General features: G+C 41.0%; 1 protein-coding gene and 2 long non-coding RNA genes across 3 annotated transcripts; all 3 read right to left on the reverse strand.

The window, feature by feature from the left end:
* Positions 1 to 3582: 3582 nt before the first annotated feature.
* Positions 3583 to 11848, reverse strand: kcnk4a (potassium channel, subfamily K, member 4a). The gene is made up of 6 exons (XM_070913230.1): positions 11660 to 11848; positions 11247 to 11364; positions 10573 to 10733; positions 8984 to 9170; positions 7877 to 8013; positions 3583 to 7763 (listed from the first exon to the last, which is right to left on the reverse strand). The coding sequence occupies exons 1-6, from the start codon at positions 11846 to 11848 to the stop codon at positions 6714 to 6716; spliced, it is 1842 nt and encodes a 613-aa protein (XP_070769331.1). The 3' UTR covers positions 3583 to 6713.
* Positions 11849 to 13879: 2031 nt separating this feature from the next.
* On the reverse strand, positions 13880 to 17156 carry LOC139290946 (uncharacterized). The gene is made up of 3 exons (XR_011597554.1): positions 17031 to 17156; positions 14249 to 14398; positions 13880 to 14000 (listed from the first exon to the last, which is right to left on the reverse strand). It is a non-coding gene; the product is annotated as an uncharacterized lncRNA (long non-coding RNA).
* A 2570-nt stretch (positions 17157 to 19726) lies between these two features.
* Positions 19727 to 21818, reverse strand: LOC139290917 (uncharacterized). Its single transcript, XR_011597551.1, has 3 exons — positions 21690 to 21818; positions 20748 to 20879; positions 19727 to 20115 (listed from the first exon to the last, which is right to left on the reverse strand). It is a non-coding gene; the product is annotated as an uncharacterized lncRNA (long non-coding RNA).
* Between the last annotated feature and the right edge of the window lie 2476 nt (positions 21819 to 24294).

The following is a 24294-nucleotide window of genomic DNA, read 5'->3' on the forward strand; positions in this document are numbered from 1 at the left end:
ATAGCAGCGGTACCCCTGCTTTGTGCTACGTCTAGATAGCTAAACACTCACTGGTTAAACTGACTACAGACAAACTTTAAGACATGGATGAGGATGTAAACACAGCATTTATTTGTCCCTGTGGTTAAGTGTCATTGTCGCTGCGTAACGTTTTTTTACGCCTCCACCTCCTCCGTTATGTAATGAAATCAGGACACATCGGATACACACACCTGTACTTACCTGTTGTTGTTTCAGGGGCCGCTGAGTGATTTCTTTGGCCAGTTGTACACGTCTGACTCAACCATAGAGAAACTGTTTTTTAGGCTTTGTGGTTGTGAGATTCTTAAAGGGCCAGTTCACAATTACAAAAATATTAATATGAATATTTTAAGTGCCATTATTCAGTGCTGTGTACACCAGACAAAATTCAGTTCCCCCGTATTGTATTGGGTTGGAGGCAGAAAAACAAAAACTATGTCCAAGGCTAGATGCCCCTCCAAGTGGCCTACATTGTGTTGTTGTTTTGTTTTTGTAATTTCAGTGAACTGAGCCTTTTAATGCCCTGAAATTGAATTCAGCAGCGGGAGATACATCCGTCTTTACTTAAAGAGTTTTATATCCGAGCGACTTCTGCTGTTAAAATAGCTTAAAGAGATACAAACTGTTCTCCAGCCATCGCAGTAAAATTGTTTTTTCTAAGCCACAGTGAGAATGCAGCCTCACTCAGTGTGTGTGTGTGTTTGTCGGGGTGCTAGTGCTCGAGCTGTGGTGAGGCTCCCTCCCCCCTGAGTAAACTAGCCCCAGCATCTGTTAGTCTTTTACACTTAACTACCCCTTGCTATATCCAACCTGTACTTATCCCACGGTAGAGCGCCTTGCTCTGTCTCACACTGGGTCCCACTGTCCTTGAGAAGGAAGTCTGCTGTGGATATGGACCCCCGCTCACTCACACACACACACACACACACACACACACACACCTCTCTTCACAAACCATGTCTGTGCCTTTGACCTTGAGAGGGAGTGTGCACATAGACCCTCAAGTCATTGAAAGCACACCCATACATACACACATCTGGCTTGTATAGCCTCCATATAGCAAAATATGTCATGATTCATGGCTCTGGTTCTCGGCACACTCACTCTCTCTTCCCATACTGACCAAAAATGTGAGAGAAGCCTTTGATAACGGTTGTGAAAACGTTTTTTAAAGGGATGACAGAAAGCAATTTTCTCTTTCTCACATGCACCTTATGGTCTGCGTCAAATATAGCTTGCATTACAGGTTTGGACAAGACTTTCTTCGTCACAACTAAATTGAGATTGTTCCTATTTGTTTCTGGCAGTTAAATTAAAATACAGCTCTTGGGGAAACAGGACACCATAAACACAAAATAAAAAAACAGTTATACAAGCAGGAGAGCGATAATGAGACACAGGAGTAAACAGGAGATACCGATCTGTGGCCTCAGCATTATTGAAGCCATATTCTTCGAGTAGTCAAAGTTGGAGACCAGAGCTGTACTTGAGGCCCTATTGGGACAAAACAGCTGGGAGGCCAAACCCACAGAGGCCTGGCTGTTCTCCTTTTAAACAGATGAGGGCAACATTTCTATCACTTCTTTCTTTGGATTCACAGCAGGCTGATTCCATTGGAGGTAAAGAGCAACATTAAGCACTGACATTTAAATCTGTCAGTGCTAACTTGAACTTACTGAGGTCATATCAAACAAAGAACGGTGTATTGCACATTTATAATGTTATAGGCCCCCTTTTTAACATACTCATGAATAGCCTCATTTAATAAAAAAGCAATCTTTAAAAGTTTTTAAAGTCACTAATTTACAAGATTTAAAGTGAGATTTAACGTTTTTCTGTTTTCCTGTTAAACACTAATAATGTAAATGCAAAATCTAAAACTTAAATGTGAATAATAAAGTCATATCGTAAATGTAATTGTAAATGTTACATCCTGTGTTCCCACAAGTGGAAGTAAAAATCATCCGCTGAGATCTGATATTTTACCACCCAGTGTTTGAACTGGAGTCAGTGTGGAAGAGAGATTTGAGTTTCATTGTGTTTTCTATTGTCCTTTTTAGAGGGAACCACACAAAGTTTTTGTTAGTAAAATAAAGACAGAAATGGATTTTGTTTTTTAAAGCGGGCTATGCACAAAGAGTGAGTGGACTATTCACATATAAAACATTTAAGTTAGCCAGTTACTTGGAGAAAAGCTGTGAGATGAGGAGAAAAAAGACCTTTAACAGACATTTCTTCATTCTATTTCTTTAAACACAATTTAGATTCTGCACATAAACACGTTATTTTAAAGCACGTAGATGTGTATATGTAATATTATGACTGAGGTTTTTCTTTTGGTTTTATACATGTGCTATCAGAAGCTGTCTTGTTTTTCAATGTATGAGATGGTATGTCTCATAATCAGATGTGAGACGGGCCAAATATTTGGCATAATGATAAATAAAAATGAACTAACCATTAAGTTTACATTTAGGATATGACTATTACTTAGATATTTAGATGAAGGGTTTAGATTTTACATTCAGATTTTTATTTAATACTTAGATTAACAAAGCAAATGTGTAAATGTATTTCAAGTCAGCAGTTAGTAAGGCATTATTAGACATGCATTAATTGATGATTTACCAGTAAAATATTTGCAAATCTCCGACTAAATCTTGTAAATTAGTGACTTGTTTTTGCTGTTTTTTGGAGATAAATGTGCCACAAATGGGCCGTTAATTTGAGCATGTTAGACTTTACAAACACCACCTGGTATCATGCTGAAACACACATCTGAAATTTAAATTAAGAGTTTAAGGCCACATATTTAAACCAATGAAGTCTTGACTCATCAGCGAGGCACCAGTCAAATATCCCGACTCTTCTTTTATATTGTCTATAAATAAGAATTGAACACAGTAAAAACATCCTTCATAGGTCAGGAGTCAGACTCAAAATGATGATATTGCTGATGGATTATAGTCAGCACACCAGTTCAGTGCCATGTGAATATCTTCCTCCTTCCAGCCCTCTGTCAACAAATGACAAAATATGTGGGAGCCTGAATTTGAGTGTGGATTCAGTCAGTTACTTATTTTGGCCCTGGTGGAGGGCATGATGCCATGGCAGCCTCTTGTCGTAGTTCCTGGTTCTGAGTAAGCAGGAACTTATGGTTTATTCACCAAGAGCTGAGTTCATTCAGGACTTTCAGAGTTCAGGGTTCAGGTCATTTCACATCTCCTGCTCTCCAGAGGCAACAACAGACTGTGTCCCAACTTTATACTGCATATTAAGTGTATACAGTATGTAATATATTCTTAGCTTGTTTCTGCAGTTAGTATACAAGACATTACCCTACGTTACCTTTTATACTGTGAGGAAATGGTACAATACATCAAACTGAATTTTAAAGAGAAACCAAAATATCTTTCTAGGTATTTCCATCTGGAGTCTCTCCGTCAAAATGTACTTAGATTTTTTTTCTAGCTACAAACAGAGCCTCCATTTCCTTTTTGCATTGCATTGTGGGACAAGTGTACATTGACAGTACCCTTAAAAACAGCTCAGTGAGTAGTATGAAATTAGGACACCAGTTCGGCTTTATATCACTCAACATAGCCGCATAGGCACTACAGGCTTTGTACAAATTAAAAGGCGCCCTGTGGAGTTTTCTTCTTCACTGTTACTCACCAAAACACATTGTCTGTATCCTTGAGATCTAACAAACATGTTGATTTCCTTCCTTGAAAACATTTTCCAGGGACCCACTCATAAAAACATTGCACCATAGCATTAACAGAGGTCAAAAACTCCACATGGAACCTTTAAGAAAATTGTCACAATGATATAAAAACAATATCACAAAGGCATCTGCACAGGTCAGCGTGTGTGTGTTAAGAGAGGTCTGATAATCGTCACTTTAACGCGTCACTTTAAGACATTATGAGGGATCTAACAGGGTTCAACTGAGGACAAACAGTACAGTACTTGAAAGGTGTGTACACAAGTTGAAAAACCTGCAGAGTTATTTAGAGGCAGGAGGGGTAGAGCCTTTAAAAATAACAAAACACTAACAGTATCAGCCAAGAAGAAAAGTGGTCACAAGCAGGATATTGCCAACAGTGACTTAAGGACACTTGATAATATAGTTGGTAAACACCACAAACTTAAAAATAACCTTAGTGTTGCTTTAATATCCCTCTGACCACGTGTATCCATGGCCAGCACACAAAGAGGCTTATCATGGTGTACAAAAGTTTTGAAACGAAGCAGTGGACAGTAACTTGGTCTGACTTTTACCCTTTTTAACTCTTAAAAACATTCAAGAGCAGTTTCACGAACCAGCAGAGCAGAGAGGCTTTAGGGGGAGTAGTCATCCACCTGCTTCATCCCTCAAACAACTGGACGGTTTCAATGTTGAAGAAGGAAAGTTTTCAATATTCAGGACTTGCACGACAGCGTTACACAGAGGACTGACGATGGTCTGAGGGTGAGTGATGGCCCTGCCGTGCTGAGATACTATTGTACTGTTGTTGTGGTTCAGGTTCTCCACCCACTGCAGGGTTTTCCCCAGAGATTTTTTTTAGCCGAGGTGGTAAGCCACCCAGATCCTGACGCATCGTGTCTGTGATCAACGTTGTTGGTAGATGACATCCTAAACAACAGTCACGCTTTTTAAATATATGGCTGTGTTAAAGACCTCCTCTGCTCTCTTCCCCTGTTTTTTTGGAAAAGTGTATTAATTTTTTCGGATGTTAGCGGAAGTGGTCTTATTATACTTCAGATAAAATTCACTGCAGGGAAACCCTGTACTGAATCTAAAGCTATTAGTCAGTCGCCAAACGTTAGCCTCACAAAGCCGCCTTAAATCTGAGATTCAGTGTTGAATATGTCTGCCGAGAATCGATTGAGCTCAGCGGCTCAATGACAGATCAACAAAGTAGATAATTATGTGTAATGATGGATAATGATGTGACTCATAGTCTCTTAAACCACTGAAACTTATGACCAACTGTTTACAACAGGTGTGGTCGATTTTAAGCATGATTCCCTCATTTGAAAGGTCTGTTTATTTCTCTCTTTACATTTATTTAAAGGAAAATGTAGGAACAACCTGGAAATGTCGGTTGGTTTAGTCCAGACTGAAATATCTCTCCTGGATGGATTGCCATGACATTTGGTACAGACATTCATTTCCCCTTTTTAGAATCAAAAGGTCCGTCCCAATACAGACACTTGTGGTATTTGCGAGGATGCAAGTGCCTATTTGTGTGCATGTTTCCGGTAATTGCCACAGTGCCCGTTGAGAAGCTTGTGGAAGTTTATCAGAGCTCGACTCGCTCGATTAACGCAACGTGATAAATTTTTAACATCTAGGACATCCAGTCACTCACACAAATACAAATACTGTATATGGCAGAATCGAGCTCAGAGGAGTTGTTAGAACAAATCAGCAGGATCAACCATAAAGTATTACAGTTACAATCAGATGAAAAGAGGAGTAATACAATTAACAAGGTGATAAAATTCAGTTATCCAGAAGCATGTGGGTCTACTGTTCATAAAAGAGACCTAACATAATATTTTGATGGTATTTTAAAGTCGAGATGAAATGAAAAATTCCCTTTTAACCCCCATTAAGATCATATCTCCAGTCATATTTTGCACCTATCTAACAATATATGCCAAATAAATTACAAAAAATCATTTTTTTTGTCAAAATCCAATCATGTTTTTTTCCTAAAACAAAATATTATGTGTGCTTACATAAAGTTGAACCAACCAGTTTCAACAAATGATATCATGACATCCACCCATCAATCAATCTTCAACTTTTAGCAGTACAGATCTAAGATTCATTATTTAGCTCGCTAGCAACAGCATGGTACGTCATGTTATGTTATGACATGCCCACTTTTCAACGTTCAAATCAAATTCCTGTCAACGTTATGTCCCGCCTGCCTGTCCTGTTTCACTTGGAAATACGTCATGATACGGACGTGAGATACTCTCAAAATGCCGTTTCATCTCGACTTAAAGGATGGAACATATTTCTCAAAATCTTTGATAAAAGGATTCGATAAATATTTGTCTTGTCAGATATTATTCTTACTAGTCCCTTCAAGAATAACAGACCTGTAATAACTGTGACTGCCTGACTTCTCATCTAGCGCCATCTAGCTAAACTAAGATAGTGAACATTATACCTGCTGACGTTAGCATTTAGCTCAAAGCAGTGCTGTGCCTCAGTAAAGTCTCACAGAGGCTAGTTTTAGTCATGTTTACTTTTTGAATCTGAAGCAAAGATCAGTGAATGATGTTATTCAGTCTGGAGTGCGACAGGTTCATGTGGATGTCTGACGGGAAGCAGTTGTCAATCATTTATTTTACTTGAAAGAGTTCCTGTTCCGAGCAAATGTCTGTTGAGCTTTGCCAGATCACAAAGTATCAAAGCAAAATTTGTGGCTGACAATGTGAGGCTAACCACAAAAACTAAAAATATCACAGAACATCAGCTACATTCATCATGGTGAGATTTGCATGTGGTCTACGTCTTCTAAGTGGTAGGAGTGTCAAGTCTGTAAACCCACAGCTTTGGTGTCGACCATTATGTTCTGTCACATCTTGACTTTGGCACCATGTCGTGAGTGTGGTGGCAGTCAGAGTGTCGGAGCTGAACCCGTCTGGCTCTCTGATGGGGGCAGATCTTAAAGAGAAGAGTCTGGAGGTGGTGTGGGTGGATTTGACGGCGGCTGCATGTCACTGTTGGGCCTCCTCACCTGCAGGGGGCTCCACCTGTGTGACAGCTGCCTCTTCATGCTCCTCCTTTTGGGTTTTCGCGGCCGTCTCCTCCTCTCCTCGCTTGCTGCCGGCTGGACGCGGTCACTCAGAGTGTCTGAGGACTCGTCGATGTACGCCAGGTTCTCTCCGAAGAAATCCAGAAGCTGGCAGCCGGACGAGGATGCAATGTTGAGGGGAGGGGAGGGGAGGAGAATTCGCTGGCGTGAAGGAGGAAGAAAGGGGGGAAGAGTGGAGGGGCGAGGGAGCAGACAAGGTGTGTGCTTATGGCTATTTTTGGCTACAGATCCACATTTCTCTGCTGGAATCGGTTTGCCTTTCTCTTGCGCTGTGCTGTTGTGTGTGTCTCTCGCTCCTCCCTCCTCCATGCTGCTGACTGTACAGCAAGGTTGGATCTTGCAGGGCTCCAAGAAAGACGAGGAGACCGAAGAGCAGTCTGATCTGGAGTCAAAAGGAGACTCAGATCCAGAGAGCGATCCTCCCTGCATGGTCGCATCTGCTGAGTCCAGCTTTGAGGTGGAGTGGGCCACAGGGAGGGAGAATGAGCGGGTCAGCAGGTGAGAAAACGACCTGCCCTCCACCTGCAGACCCACAGCGGGGTCAACCCTCAATCCAGGCCCCACTCTCGGGACCGTTCCACCTCCAGCAGCACAGACCCGTGGCCTGGACTTGGCCACCACCGCCCTCTCAAGAGATGAATGGGCCTCCAGCCGGCTCATGGATCTGGAGAGGCCGGCCCAGTGGTTCGGCAGGTGTCCGTTCTCAGATCCTCCTCTATTCCAGTGACCCAGAGTGCCCTGGGCTCCCCGACGCATGCGGCGACGCTCACTGCGTTTCCAGCGCCGGCGCTGCAGGAGGAAGGGGTCGTTGAACTCCAGAGGGTTTGGGATGCGGAAGTCCATGGACATGTTCTGTATATTCTGGGTCCAGTCTGTTGCGTGGGCCCTCAGCTCCTCCATCTGAGAGTGACATAAGCAGAAGAAAAGAAACGATGACCCTCTAAACAAGATTAAGTGCGGCTCCTCCTCTCTTGGTATACATTCCCTGCTGTCTAGTACCATTTATCTCTCACCTCAGCGCGGGTCCTCTTAGACAGAACCCTCAGCCAGTTGCCGATCATGGTGAGGATGGAGGCAAAGTAGGCGAGACCAAACACTATCCACAACCACACCAGAGGCTTGAAGAACATGCCGCCCTCACGGTCGCCACCTGGACACAGAGAAAGTGGACTTAGTGTGATGTGATGCTTTTGCAGACCCCTTCAGCATGTTCACATTATCGCAGACAAACAGCTTTTGCACATACCTCTTCCATTCTTGTCTATAGGGCTGCAACTAATAATTATTTTTCATTATCGATTAATCATTTAGCCTTTAATCATTTAGTCTATAAAATAAAAGGAAAACATGACATCTTCAGATTGCTTGTTCGATTTATAACGGTATATGACCATGAAAAGTAGCAATTATTCACATTTGCTTGTAAAATGACCCTAATTGTGTACTCTATGTGATATGATGCGATGATCCTGCGATGCAGCACCATGCGACACCACAAGTTCAAATTTTTTGAAAACAATTAAAGATAAAATAATAATTAATTATTAATTAATTGTGTTTTTAAATGTATCAATTTAATTCAATAACAACCTCACTGAGACAAAACTAAAACAAGACTGCTGGGTGAATTATTAGCCTTCAGATTCCGCTGCCAGGTTTTCAAAGCCTGTTGGTCTCTGAAAAAATTATTTCTCCTGGTAGTTAGAGCAGATTATTATTTGGTTAGCTTCGTGGATTAGCTCCCACAGACCCCCACACTCCACCTCAAGAATCAAAGCTTTAAGGGCCTCATTTTCCTCTTTAATGTGAATGCAACTTTAAAACAAAGCAAAGTCTTATTACAAAGTTTACTGCCAACCTCTCATCACAGGGTGCCTGCCTATGAGTTGACGCAGTTTAATGTTACAGATTTTTGTTTTTTTAAATGCGGCATTTCACAAGAAGATACAAGAAAAGTCTGAAAAATAAACAGAATTTGTGAAGCAGACTTTCTACCATCTCATTGGTTTTGACCCCCATGTTGGAAACCATTCTAGACCAACCTGCTCTCTGTACTGCTAGTGTGTAACTTGTTGTGTACTGTGTGTGTGTGTGTGTGTGTGTGTGTGTGTATCAGTCACCTGGTACGTAGTCTCCGAAGCCAACAGTGGTGAGAGTGATGACCACAAAGTAGAGCGACTCCAGAAACGACCAGTCCTCCACTTTTTGAAACACAACTGTTGGCACGGCGAGGAAGATCAGACAACCAATCAGGATGGAGAGAACCGCTGAGATCACGCGCACAGTGGTCGGCCTGACCTTACGTTTCTGATAGAGAGAGAGAAAGATGGCCGCAAATACAGAGGCAAAATGAATGATAATAAATGCGTAAGACTGTAACATTCAAAACAAGGATACAATTGGATCTAATGAAACAAGGTGAAGAGGCGTTAGACTTCGAAAAGTTTGGTTTCAACAATTCATGGTTATAATGCACTTATCAATAATTAATGCTGAATAGTTTCTTCAGTAACATGCATCTATATTTTACGGAAGCCCTGAGAAGCAAAATTCTGGTTATTCATTTTCAAGTCTGATCTAAATAGTTTTCACTTGTGTTAATGACTTAAGAACAGGTAAAAAAAAAAGTAAAAAAAAGTTTAAGCCAGGACAGTTACTTTAATTTCTTTTCAGGATAATTTGTTGTTGTAATACTAATTTCAGCCACAAGAGGCTGAAGTGCACAACTATCATGTTTTTCATGTTTTCTTCCAGGTGGGTTTTAATTTCTCCATGTACTCTAAACACAAGGTACATATCGTATATTGTGTGTTAGCAAGTCTTGTAACATTACAGTAACGTCTTTCTTTTGGATAGAAATAATAAACAGTATGTACCTAAATTATCCAGAATGTTTTTTTTTCACGTGTTTTCACAGATGAAATAAGCCCCTCAGGGCTTCCATAATATTTAATGTAAGTATGAGGGACAAGTTTTCTTTAGGCATTATTTTTTCACTTGTGTATTGTATGCAAATCATTTTATACTCCTTTATACACATTATTGTTCAATAAATGAGAAATCGAATGTCCGGTCAAGTCGAGTCTGAGATTTTTTTTCTTTTGGTGAGCTATCTTTTTATTAATTTCTAGGTTGAAGATCCCTGACTATTTACAGGCACAGGTAGCATCTAACAACAGAGAGTAACATTTGTGGCCTTGAAGTTGGCAGTTGAAATATCCAGACTGTCTGGAAGCTTCCAGACAGGAGAATGAATTAATAAAGTAAAATATGTCCTCTTCCTCAGCCGTGGTGCCCTTCAGCAAGGCTCCTGTGTATCTGCTCAGGGCTGCAGCGACAGTATGCGTATGTGGGCAGAAAGTGCTGATAACAGCCATGCAAGCTCGGCAGGTTTTAAATAAATTAGCATTTGCAGTTTCCTTTTTGTGACTTTTGTGGAAGCAGCAGCTACTTCTAGCTACTGTATTTAGCATTTCTACATTATTCCTTCATTAAAAAAAACTATAGGGCAAATTGAAAATCCCTTCTTTCATAACTACAGGAATATGCATTTACATGATCCAGGTAGGAGGTTCTAGCTCGAAAATCTCCCAGAACCCAATTTGTCACTGCTAGGACGGCAGTAAAAAAGAAGAGGTCTGAAGGTTTGATTCAGACAGCTGTAAATCCAACTGATGTTTGGTTCCCGGGCAGGACAGACCATTCTCACCAGGAAGAGGGTCTCAATCTTGGCCACAGCTCTCCGCAGCACTGTGCCCATGTGGTCACCCACTCCAGCGAGCAGTATGCCAAACATGGGGATGCCCACCAGGGCGTAGCACACGCAGAACAACTGGCCGTACCACGTCCGAGGAGACAGGTTCCCAAAGCCTGTCAAAAAATAAGAAGAACACAAGGACCTTCAGTTATTTACATAAGTTAATAGGCATGCAAGTTCTAAAGAGACTCCTTCTAATTAGAAGGGCGTTGTACACAATATACATGCTACAAGCTATATACAAGCTATGCCCCTATAGATTGTGAAAATTGTTTGTATCATTAAGCTCCATTTACAAGAGTCCGAAGACCCAATGCTGACATGTCTTTTAAACTAACATGAGGTACAGTTCATTACATATAGATTTAGATGCCTGGTATTAAAGACAAAAAGAGAAATAAAGCACGTTTTCACAGGTTACAGTCTGGTAGTAAAGATGACAGGCTGATGAAAGGATCACCGATGTTCAGAATTCAACTCCGATCTCTTGAATATTACGGGAACTCTCTGTGTTTGTTTTCCTATTAATCATTTCCAAAACATATCAGGTATGTAATCTTTCCAATGGAGGTCTTTTATAGTTGTAGGATCTTCAAAGAGCAGCCTGAAGGTGAGTCCCCACCTACCTATGGTGGTAATGATGGTACCACAGAAGAAGAAGGCGGAGGCTAGGTCCCAGCGGCTGGTGAAGTTGGCAGGAAGGCTGCTCACATCTAGGCCTGCCTCCACCGCAGACACCACTCCCTGCAGGGGAGGTTTGTAATTTATTTGACTGTAAATGTACCCTCCAACACAAATCTGTACACAATCTATCTCTGACAGATTGTCCTTTGTTTAGTTTTATTTGTTTTTCTATTTGATCTATTACTCTCATATTACGTCTGTATTTTATGTCTCACTTCGCTCACAGCCACAGAGCAGCACGTTTATATCAGTCATGTGTTATATCAGTATATCAATTATTTTAAAGTTGCAGTTAAACTTACAGTCAGTGTGAGTGTTCATGAAATGAGAGTTTGCTGAGTGTGACCACTGGTACCTTCACAAGCTTGTGGAAGTCCAGCTCAGTGACACAGGACTTGTTAACGAGGAAGGAGTGCTTGGTAGCAAGCAGGACTTCGTACGCCAAACTCTCATCGGGGGCCTCCAGGGTGCAGAAAACAAGCGCTCCCATCACCAGGTACAGCATGACCCCCGTCAGCAGGGCCAAGAGGGTGGTGTACCGCATTTTCTCCCCGTCGACCCCCCCACCCCTCCAGGGTCAGGGGTCAGTGCTCAGAGGCCAGGATCTGGTCGGGCTCTCAGTCAGGATACACTGAGGCGCAGCTGGCCATAAACAGGAAGTTCCTTTAGAGAGGCACTGCGTGTGTGAGCACAGAAAGTGTAAACAAGTAACACAAGTGTTCTTGGAAGGCTGACAGACATTAACAACCTGTATTTATACATCTGCGTCAAACCAAAGAGACCGTCACTGACAGTGAGAAGTTAAGAGCTGACATGGTGTAAAATAAGTACACTTAGTATTTTCATTTAGTGATATGTATTATTTTACCCCACTGTATTAATCTGGCTGCACTGACTGTGCAGTACAGATAAAGAGTTTACATAAAATCAGGCCATAAAATGTTGAACCATCAGTATACATTATGAATTAGCTTGAGAGATACAACGTTTCAAATCTGTCTATCTTAAAACAATACTCGCATGCCTTTATGTACACTGAAAGACTTACTGGTCGCTGTAATCAGAATCAGAATCAGAATCAGAAATACTTTATTGATCCCCAGGGGGAAATTGTACAAATCATTCACTCTGTTCAGGGTGAAGACATTCTAGTTTAGCCAATATGAGGCTGCAATAGTCTAGGTCAGCCAAATCAAGTGGGCACCTCAAGTGCATTCAAAAGACAACTGTTAGTACAAAAAGGCATTCATGGTCTTGCACTTGGTTGTATAAAAATGTCTTAGTTTAGTTTAGTCTTAGCGTCCAACAGGCACAAGGAGTTATGTTATGTCAGAGAGTAAAACTAGAGATATTCAGAGTCAGAAATTGTTTGCTGGTAAGATGAGGATGAGGAGTCAAATCAACAGAGGATGAGGGTAGATGAACACTGAACTACAGCCAGCACCTTGCATGGTAGCTGGCTGCCAACGGGGTTTGAGAGTGTGTGTGTGTGTGTGTGTGTGTGTGTGTGTGTGTGTGTGTGTGTGTGTGAATAGGTGAATTGTAGAGCACTTTGGATAAAAAGCTCTATATACATGCAATCCATTTCTCATAAAGCTGCTGCTGTCCTGCTCTGCGTTTTTAACACCTACTGTTGTGACATCATAGTCAAAGTAAAACATGCTGTAAAGTTTCCACCCAGAGAGAGCAGAGCAGAGGTTATTTCATATCTTAGGTTAACAGTGATGTACCCACTGACACTGGTGTTAAAGGAGTACTCGGGCATTTTAGTCTTGCACGTCCCGAGTACAATTTGTAGTTTCTAAGCATCTCCAATGTGAGAAACCCTAATGACATCATCATGGTTGTGTTTTTCATTGTTTTTCAATGCCACAGAAGACGTTATACACCTGTTTTCACAGGATGAGTTGTGCTGCTCATGACAAGTTAATTGATCTTGATGTGTAAAATCAGTGGAATGGCAGTTAAACAAATCAGTCCAGATGTAGCCTTTTGTTTCCTGTGACACTGACGTAGTTTGTGACGCTACTGAAGTTGAGGCCTCTTTAACTTGGTGCTGGTAATCACTCTTAATGTTATTCAGTCTACTTCTCAGTTTAATAAACATTACTGTAAATATGCCAGAATTAGCCCGGAGGCTAGTTTTCATCTGTAGTCCCTGGCCAGGTGTGGAGTTGGCACCCGAAAGTCAATCTAAAATCAAGAAACAAGTTTAAAAACAATAATCATAATTCACTGCAAAAACAAACCACATCAAAAACCCAAGTTGACCCCGTTTGGAAGAAAGAAATAGCTGGAAATAAAGCACAGTGTGTTAAGAAGTACATCCAATGTGATCACAGCCAAACGGAGCAATACTGTAATACTGAAAGGAACGATTCAATTCCACGTTTTATGTGGTTTCTTTTAGGATAGCTGGATGATGGATAAAGAAAGAGTTGTGACTGAGGATAAGAAAGACAGTACCTTGAATTCAAGAAGGCTCAGTCGAGACTATTTTTCATGAGGAAGCTTAGACCTTTTGATATCAGCAAGATCATGGTTTTATTTTAATCAGGGAATCTTAACTAGTGTCCTCTTTAATGTAGTGCTCTGCTGGGGGGGAAGCATCACTGCAGACGCTAAAAACAGGATCAATAAGATGATCACAAAGGCTGGCTCAGTGGTTGGCCTTACCCCAGACCCGTTTGAGGTCACTGTAGAAAAGAGAACAAGGGCCAACCTTAGAACATGTCTCAGAACAGACTCAGAAGCTCTTTCAGTGGGCGACTAGTGATCTTTTGTCTTTTGTTCCAGCAGCGGTCAGATATTTTAATGACCTTTACAGCTTTTATGGTGTCATTTATTCATTTGTTGTGTAACGTCTATATTTTTTGTCTGTATGAGTTCATCTGGTGGCAAATCTCCCACTGGGAATTAATAAAGCTGTCTAATCTAATCTAACCTTAAGTGACTGATGTCAGGAGGTCACCCCATGTTAAAGCTCCACATATGAGCTGATGGAGAAATCTTCTTTCCTCTGTATCCCTGATCTGCTTTCTCTCTGGTTCTCCTGTGTCTTCAGTGTTTCTTTCTTCTTCAAGGCATTTGAAGACTGTTAAACACGACACGGGAACAAACAGGCAAACACATGTCGTGTAAATGTAGATCACAGCATGAAGGAACAGAACAGCTTTAAATTGGTACATTTCCCTGTTTCTTGCTCTGTTTCAGCAGAGCATACGAGTGGCATTAAATATGTGTTCACATTGTAGAGACTTTGTCATAATAACCAGGGAGGCACTGACGCTTAACAGGCCGCACTGCCAGTGGTCTCACAAACGATTAGACTCTGCCAAAACTCCAAACATACATCTTGACATTAATCGAAAACGTGTTTATCGCTTATCTTCATTTGGCTTTTAATGTTTTCTTTGAACTGTGTTTACCTTTGAGATAGACACACACACACACACACACACACACAAACACACTGAGGACTGGGATTTAGGAGCTTCTTGCTCTGGGTCAGCCGGCCCTGGTCGTCTCCACTTGGACCTTGACAATGTTCTGAGATTTCCCAGAGTCTGGCCGACTGTTAGCATTCTGCGCTAATGGACTGTTGGCTTTGATTTGTGTTGACAGTCTCACTCTCTGCCCCTGGCTTCAACAATGACAGATATTATTAGTTATCACTGTCTAAACCTGCGCTGGCATATTTTGATATTTTGCTAAGATATGGATTGAGGGGGGCTTAGAAAGAGCAGGACTGCGGCTGACGGGAGGCGATCTAATCTTAAGGTAAACAGCGGGGCAGATGGGGAAATAAATCATGAGGTGAGCTGTTTAAAAAGAAGCACGAGGCTGGGAGAAGACGTACATGAGCTATTCTTAAGTTTACATTTAAGGCAGGTGTATAAGGCAAATCCGACCAAACTGAGATGAACTACAGAACTACAAAACTATCTAAAACAGCTGCAAACATTCCTCTCAAAGTGATTAGACGCTACTTTAACAGTCATGTTTGGGGTCCTGGAGACCGCAAGCCCTCTTTAACAACACACAAAAAAAATAAGTTTTGCTTATTGTTACTTCACTGTGCAGAGTTTGACACTAGAAGCCTGTTTTCACATGAATCTGCTGAAGGAGTAAAGTTTCTCTGTGCTCACATTAAATCTCAGTTTAACAGGCGTACGTACAAGCATGATTTGTGACATCGCAGTTTGGAGCCAATCGTGGTCCAGCATGCAACTTACACAAGCGTAATGTGGAAACTTCAAATCTCTAGTGCACACACAGTGAAATTAGACTTCAAAGTGAAGCAAGAGACATCTTGCGTCAAGTAGTTCAACTTGTTCGAAATGAACAATATTTGCATATTTACATTCTGGACTTCTTAGTGAGGGAGATAAGAAATAGATGTAATGTAATTTTGTAATTTTAGTCAGTAAGTTATGAACATGATTTTAAACTGATATGTTTCAGGAAGTCTTTACTTCTGTTTGGGATCTTATAGAGATCCCAGCTGGATTTCCTCTATATCTATGATTAGCGTCAGAACTTTTTACACAACACTAACCCCCCAGATTCCATAATAATAAGTCTATTTGGATTTCTGTTTAACAGTTGGCTCATACGAGGACCTAATTGACCCCAAACATAAATAACATCACGATGGCACTAGGATATCACATGCTGTGTATGTTTTCCTTATTTGGTATAATAATGCTTTACGGGCATTTCTATATTTTTGTCACCTTCATCAAATGTGTAAGCTCAGTTTATGACAAAGCAAAGGGTTTCCAGTTCAATACTAATATTATATTTACACAATAAGCAGTGGGATCTGTGAGACTCCAAGCATCAGGAAGTAAAGCTTGTGTCAACAAAACACATCGCTGGATTTTAGTGATTTTGTTTTTACTGTTTGCCAGCGAACAAAAAGAACTGTTTGTGAACATGACTGTCTACCACAGAGGAGAAACAAAGGTTCTGTTCCACCCCTTTATGCGCGCTGGCAAACCTCCAGAGATGAATATGACTGTCAGCGTCTGCGGATGAGGATGTAGTATCTACTGAAGAATTCACAGTGCTGGTAGAAAATAAAGCTCCTTTAGATGTAATTACCCCCCAAAGTATTTGACTCTTTTTTTTGGTCATCCAACACTGACGTCAGAAGGAGATCACAGGTTACAACTCTGGTTTCATGCTCTGGGAAAGAATTATCCTAAAAAATAATGATATGACTGTTTTGGGCTACAGAAGTTACATAGAAAAAGATAAACTAGCTGACATTTTTCTCTGAGGCTACAAAACAAAAAAAGAATGAAACGCTTATCAAATGCAGCAGCTGCGCTCTCAGATGCATGAATCTTAAAATATAGTTTTAAGCTAAGTTACTTTCTAAATTTTGCACTTAAATTACTGTGTTGTCTGTAGTGTCAGGGTTGAGAGAATTTCTATTGGCAGGAATGTCAGAGCGGGGGATTGATCATCTCTTTTTAAATCAGTGACAGTCTGCTGCTATACTTGGTAACCGATAATTAAAAAGACAAAGAGGAAGTTTGGAGAAAAGGCCTAAGAGCCACACATGCAAACTAAATCTAAAAGAAAGCAGCATGCATAATAAAAACACACATTTCTGCTTATGAAGTGAAAATAAACAACAGAATCAGTCTCTTCTTAAAAATACTGATGTTATAACTCTCAGTAACCCCCCTGAAAGAAACAACTTTTGCATGTCTTACCTTCAGTTTAAAGAAATGTTGCTATCCAAGTTCGTCTCATGTAGCATATGCCGTTGCCTCACCATTCAGCCCTCTGAGAGGAGCTCTGTGTGTGTGTGTGTGTGTGTGTGTGTGTGTGTGTGTGTGTGTGTGTGTGTGTGTGTGTGTGTGTGTGTTGTGAAAGTGCATGTGTGCATGTGTGCATGTGTGTTTTCTCCTTGGAAGGTGTTTCCCCATTCTCGTGACCCTACATCACTCTGACAGAGGAGAGCAGATCTTAGGAGGAGGAGGAGGAGGAGCACTACAGTGAAGAGAGTGTGATTAAGTGCCGTCACTGCAGAGGAAGAGCAGAGGGCCCGGGGTTTCCTGAGCTGACGTGGGGGGCGTTCAGGGAAGTAAAAAGAGACACTTGTTTCTTCAAAGTCAGAGTTATAGTCCGCATAATTTTTCTTGCACTTGAGGAGCAATTGCATCATGAAATAAAACAGGCTCTAAAGTTGGAAAGCCGAACTCTTCCACCGATTTGAAGCCTGCTCCTTTAAAGCTTTCAGCACCTTCCTAACAATGTGTTCATGACCACAAAGGAAAGGGAGAGGACTTTGGTAATTGCGGAAATACTTGTGTGATTTAACCAAGATATTCCACTTTGAGGGTCTCTTCATTGGGCCATGGCACTCATTTAGACATTAGCAGTACAAAAAACTCCTCGCACACAGCTGACAGTGGACCAAACAGACCTAACATCACGACATGAAATACTAAAGTATACAGCCAGACTTCTCAGACTCAAAGGCGCTCAAAAATAAATGATTCCAAAAGAGAGACAATGGTTAAATTAAGAGCAAGCCTTTTATTCTAGCCACAAACACAACACAGATACATTCACATGAAAGTGTCCAAAACAAGGCAACAAATCCAAAGTAAGCTTCACTGCTCAACAACAATCCAACAATCCCTCCTCACTGCCGAAAGACTACAGATCCCAGAGATATGAAGGCAGCTGAAAGGGAGGGGGAGTGTGCGTGTGTGTGTTTGAGTGTGTGTGAGGGTGTCAACTTGGCAAAATGAATGGCGATGGCATTGAGTCAGGGCAGTAACAGTCCACACCGTTCTGACAGAGACAACAAGCCAAGGCCGGTATAGAACGACTCTACCTCCAAGAAAATGTAAACATAAAAAAAATAAAAAATAAAAAATCACACCATACTTTTAACACAAATATGTCAAAAATAGCTCAGCAAGGTTTTATAAGGATAGGTCAGTCGGTCTTAAAACAATACTCACACACCAATATGTATATAGAAAGAATTAATGATTGCGTTAATTGTTCCTCCTGTCCATACTGGCCACAAAGAGAACCTTTCTTAAAGCAATTTCAGAGTAATTAATGGGGTACAACTAAATCTGATTAATAGATTTGATCAAGGAGGCTAAGTAAATCTGGTGAATTTTGACCCACGAATTCACGCCATTGACCAACAGCAAGCAGAGTCCAAAATGGAGGAAGCTATTGTGACTTACTGGCTGTGTTGCACCATTCAATTTTTAACCTCCTCTGTCAGGGTATCAACTGCTCCACGAAAGAGCAATGGTTTGCAGACATTTATGAGACAAGAGTCGATGGTACAAACATGTCTTTTGAATAAACTGTGTCAACTTATTGTCTCATTAGTGACAGAGCTAAGCTAGAGTAAATCTCCTGGAGCTATTGTGACCGACTGGCACACACTTTCTTCAACCAGCCCGGTGAGTATAGTCACTACCTCACCACACTTTAGAGTGTATTTGTACGAGGACTGTGGATTTTGTCCCCCTCACATTGAAATTGCTTTGGAGAAGGATCTCTTGGTGGCCGGTATGGACAGGAGAAACAATTACAACGAACAGTAACTCTTTCAATGTACATGTTGGCATGTGAGTATAGTTTTAAGATAGACTTCAATAAATGTGAACCTATCCTTTAACTAACCTTGTAAGCAAGCACAGTGGTGAGATCCTCTTTTATAGGGCATAATATAAACTGTACACCAACTCCAAACTTATCTACAAAATCTACAGTGTACATACATGTGGGCTACTGTTGTCTATGGCACAGTAACAAATGTGCAAGGACCAAAATCAAGAACAAATAAATTATATCTGATCAAATATAAGAAACCAACTAAATTTATCTGTATGCTCTGCTAATAAAATAAAGCTTCAAATGTTAGTTTTTGGTAAATTCATCGCAAAGCTAACCACTGAGTGCTCGTTAGTGTAAGACAGAGACGCAAAGCAGCAGAGGGAGGAGAGAGCGAGCGCAGTGTATCACCATACATGGAGCGGAAACCAACACAGGTTAGACTGAGTCATAGACATGTGCTTGCCCCTCTCTCTCTCTCTCTCTCCCACCCAACACACTCATATACAAACAGTAACATCAAGATGAGGACACACATGTTCATATTCACAGCTAATATCTCACACACACGCTCATTATGCTTTCACACATTTTCTGTAAACACCTGCCCTCTACTGTAACACATTCAAGTGTCATTCATAAATAAGCCACCTCAAGAATTAAAAAGAAGAAAGTATATGTATCACATTTTCACAGCAGGCCTCTCTTGGCTTCACCCTTTTGGAAAACAAGTCAAACTTATCTTGACAAGCACTTGTTTAGAAAAGCATCAACTAGGCACTGTTTCATTCAAAGTAGGCCGAAGCTAGACCCTTAAGTTACTAAAAACTAAACAATCCCTTTGGAAGAGTCGTGTTTAACTTCAAGAAACATCAACAAACATTGCTAAATCACTACCTCTGTACTAAAATATACAGGTGGGTGTGTAAGTGACAGCATTGTGATGGACAGCAAAGTCTCCACACAGCAGTTAGAGGATAAACTGGTGACCATTAAGACAGTTTAGATCCACAGTGGAGGTGTTTATTCTGCCAGTGCAGGCCCAGTTACCTGCACACACATACAGAAGTCCATGAGTGTTTGCAGCACTTTTTAAACTGGTCCTGTGTTGGTTTGAAGTGCTTCAGGTTGCTGGTGACTGGATTGTCCCTGTACAGCTGCTGTCGTCCATCACTGAGGTTCATTGTCAAGCCACAGTGATCAGACCTGTGGACAAGCAGTGTAAGAAGATATTTTAGTCTTGGATAGAGTCAAAATCTTAATTTAACCAAATACAAAATAAAACAATAATAAACTATTAAAAGATATTTAATTTACAATGATTTAAGAAAAAGAGCAAATCATCACATTGTAGAAGCTTCACCCAGATAATTAAAAATGACTATTAGGATTTATCAGTTGGCATAGTTGCAGATTATTTTATCAACTAATCAGTTTCAGTTTCAGCTCTAATGGGCACTGTAGTTTATTTTGAGTCAATCCAATATATACCATTCTGCTGCTGTAAATACTCACTAGTGCACCAAATGTGCAGCTGAAAATAGTCCCAAAAACACAATTTACCATGATTTACAGGTGAACTAGATGATTTGCATTGGAAGCCAACTGTTGTGTAAACAAAATGTATACAATTAATGCTAGACTGATTGTCTCTTCACAAAGTTTTGAGACTGTTTTATTGTCTCCTCAGCAGACAGCTGTATCCTTATTCTCATATATAGCCCTGATATTATCACTGTTATAGAAGGTGAGACAGTAAACCAAACACAACAAGCTATGAGATCATCTGTGTGGACACACACAGGTTATAGTGTTTAGGGATAGTCCCTGGAGGTTACCTGTATCTGTGTTTTAATCCGTCTCCTCCTCCTGCGCAGGGTCTTTCTGAGGGACAGGTACGACAGTTGTCCCTAACAAACCTCTTCTCACAATGTAGGGACATGAGGGGCCACTGGGGATGTCGGCAAAACCTGAAGGACGGGAAGACGGGGAGACAGAGGAATAAATAAGAGGGTTAGGGGAAAGCAGATGAAGGTCCGAGTGTGAAAGCACAAAAATAAAATACATAAAAAGAGGAAATACGGAGAGAAAACAGCACAAACGCCAGGAGCTGTTTCCTCTACATTACAGGGTCAGAAAATCACAATCAAGACTCAGATATTATTAATGTTACACAACCAACTTCTAATCTAACATTTGTTTTGTCTGGGCAGAATTTGGACTTTTAAGTTGGTCAAAGTATCATGCAGTGCCTGGGAACACAAATGGAAACATGTCATATTGCTTATTTTTGTTATCCCGACTAACTTTGTTTTTGGCTCTAATTTTAATGGTGATCGTCAAATAAGTTGCTGCTCTTTCGCTTCGTTTGTCAGAATGGAAATCTGCATGTCTGCCATTAAATTAGATATTTGGTTAAGCAAATATTTTGACATTTTGGAAAAGACACTTGTTTGCTTTCAGACCCACATTTAGATTAAAAATGTATATCAATTCCATATCTATGCATCCAGTATTGAGATAGGACTGGGAAAATGTTTACCTGAACTGATCACCAAGATTGGAAGGAGGAAACTACTAGGCTAGAAATAGAATATGCCTTCAGTTAGCACAGTCAGCTAACAGAGGACCTAGACTGTAGGTATGACGCTTCTTTTCACTGAAAATGTGAGAATAATAGGACAACCAATGTGAAAAGGATTTTGTACTAATTGTGCGTCTGTTCAACAAACCTAACATTTATCAGGCTTGATGTTTTAGACCCCAGCTAATGAAGTTACCTTTCATGACGACTTCCGGCAGTCCATAGGGTTCATACTCGGTGTCGTCAAAGGCAGCTGACAGCTGCGTCCTGTTACGGCGGATTCTTTCAGCCAGTCGGGCCGGGTCAGCTGGGATGGGGAAGGAACCTGAAAACAACATTTTGTCTCCTAACTGTGCCCCCTCAGATAATGGGACAGGAGAGACAGGAGGGGATTCCACTAGCTCTTCTTCTTTTCCTTCCTCCTCCTCAGTCTGTGTGTAAGCACAGTGGAGTTCAGATGCTGATGGAGCACCGCGAGGATACAAACCTTCCTCTGTTTGACTGCTGACACTTTTCATTTCTGTCCTGACATCTCTGCCTGAGGAATCATTGGCGATGTATATTTCATTGGTTTCTCTGGAGGCATCTGCTTTGGTCTCAGGATTTCCCATGTAACACTCTGCTGTTTTGGTCTGCTTTGACGCTGAGACTTTGTGGGAATCTTTGATGACATGTTGTTGACCTGTTTTCTCAGATGACATCTGGATAACTTCAGTGTCTCTCTTCTCTTTGTGTTGTGTTTGACAGGTATTTGACTGATGTAAGGCGTTGATCTCTTGGTTTTCTTTTTCATATTCCTGAGAGAAAAACATAAAATGTAAAGGCCTAATCCTATATGTGCCAAATAATCGTAAGCCAAAACCGTGAACTAAAGCATTATTCTCTATTTTCCCTAGTAAAGACAAGTACTGAGGACAGGCAGGTGTTTTTTGAGTTTTGATACAAAAAGGTAAAACAATAACACTTTATTTTACAGGTCTGTAATTTCACAATAATTTCACAAGGTGTGTCAAGGAAAGAACTGTGTACTTTGTACTTGAAAGAGCAGCTTTATCTATCATTATTAATGTATTACTGAAAATGTTATTCTCCATACATGTTGAATTGCGTGCTTCCCTGTAGACAGATTTTTGCATGTTCAGCTATGTTCATGTGCACAAGATGAAAGACTCTGGGTTACACTTGCAGTGATTTGGAATGATCTAATTTGAAGTGTACCAATTTAACCATGTCTCTATTTTCTCTATAATTTGCCCCAAATTACAAAGTTCTTTCTAAGAAACTTCAGAGGAAATTACGGACCTGTAAATTAAGCGTCACTGGAAAAACAAATTAAGTCCTTATTCCTCCATTTATATAGCTACAAAGGGATTTCTACTAACATATTCTAGGAAACCTTGCTATAAAGAGCCTAAAATACATATAGTGGTCTGGTATGTGAGTGAAAAAAAATCACCTTGTCAATCTTGGCAGTGTCCTGATTGTAATTCAGAAGTTCTGTCGTCTTTTTAGAGGGATGGAGACTCTTTGGTTCAGGACGGTTGCTGAGCTGCAGTCTTGTGATAAAATAAGAAAGTTAATTCAAAGCATACACAAAAGAAGATGACAGAAGCCCACACATACTCCTTATACACCTTAAATAGCTTCAAATATAAGTTACTGCCATATTTCTTTCATTGTTTCTCTAGCCCTGGTGTGAGTGTGTTACCTGGAGAACAACATGCGGCCCTGCAGTTTGTTGGAGGAGCAGGAGAGGAGTAACTCATCTTCTCTGATGACTGTCACATTACCAGGGCTCTCCTGAACACCCAGGTGAGGCGCCTGAACCTGGGTCCCTGGCAGGATGTGGGTCATCTCATCAGTCTGCTGCTGAATTGACTGGGACTGTCTGACAGAGGAGATCTGGTCCTGGGTCTCAGACTGGTTGTCTTTATTGGGGAAGAGCTGGTCAAATGTTGGGGCAGGTTGAGAGGCCAGTCTCCAAACAGCAAGCTCCTCAGCCTGCTGCTGGGTCTCCTCAGAAAGAGCCCGTACCTTCATGTGCAGCTCCACCACCTGGACAGGAGGGGAAGGACAGGACAGACTGAATCAAACAGACTCACTCAGGAAAAAGACACGAGTAATACACAAGTCAATCTTTAAACAGTAATTCAGATAACTCATTCATTGATAACAACATTTCCTTTACATCTATTGAATTCAAAGGAAAGATGTGGTTTCAGTTTGCCAGTGAACACTACCAACATCTATTTTGTAAATTCAATTACATATTTAATTTAGCTGTCTATGTGACTAACTTAACAAGATATTTTTGTCACTCTTCTTCATTAAGACATCATCTTCACATCATCGTGATATAAGAAGTGGTACACTGTCACTACCTGTTGTTGTAGGCGGTTGATCTGAAGTTCAGACGCTGCCTCCAGCTCTTCTCCAGCCCTCACAGTCCTCCTATCTTCCCTTTCTAAATCTCCTCCTTCATCTTCACTTCTCTTCCCTCCTCGTCGTGCCTTAGCAGTGAGGTCATTCAGCACACTAGGTGACCTCTGCTCCACCAAGCAGGACAGAGCAGCATTACCTGTGTTTTGGCTTTGCTTGACTGGGTCTTCTTGGTTTTTACTGTCAGTGTGTAATGCTGGATTGTTGGTGTCTGAGATGACCAAGCCCTCTAATCTTTGTTTCAGCAGCTGATTCACCTGTCGGAGAGCGAGCAGTTCTGCAACCATGTCTGCTGTTCCTCCATCTTGACCGCGCTCAGTCTCTCCCATCACACAAGCAGAGTCATGGTTACTCTGAGTCTT

Source organism: Enoplosus armatus, chromosome 10 (assembly GCF_043641665.1).
Source record: "Enoplosus armatus isolate fEnoArm2 chromosome 10, fEnoArm2.hap1, whole genome shotgun sequence".
Classification (NCBI taxonomy): domain Eukaryota; kingdom Metazoa; phylum Chordata; class Actinopteri; order Centrarchiformes; family Enoplosidae; genus Enoplosus; species Enoplosus armatus.

Excerpts from the sequence above, each read along its gene's own strand:
- kcnk4a (XM_070913230.1), bottom strand. The coding sequence starts at position 11,848 with ATGCGGTACACCACCCTCTTGGCCCTGCTGACGGGGGTCATGCTGTAC. Across the intron at positions 10,734-11,246 it reads TACCATCATTACCACCATAG|GCTTTGGGAACCTGTCTCCT; the intron begins GTAGGTGGGGAC and ends ATTTTTTGACAG. Across the intron at positions 7,764-7,876 it reads CTAAGAGGACCCGCGCTGAG|ATGGAGGAGCTGAGGGCCCA; the intron begins GTGAGAGATAAA and ends TGTCACTCTCAG.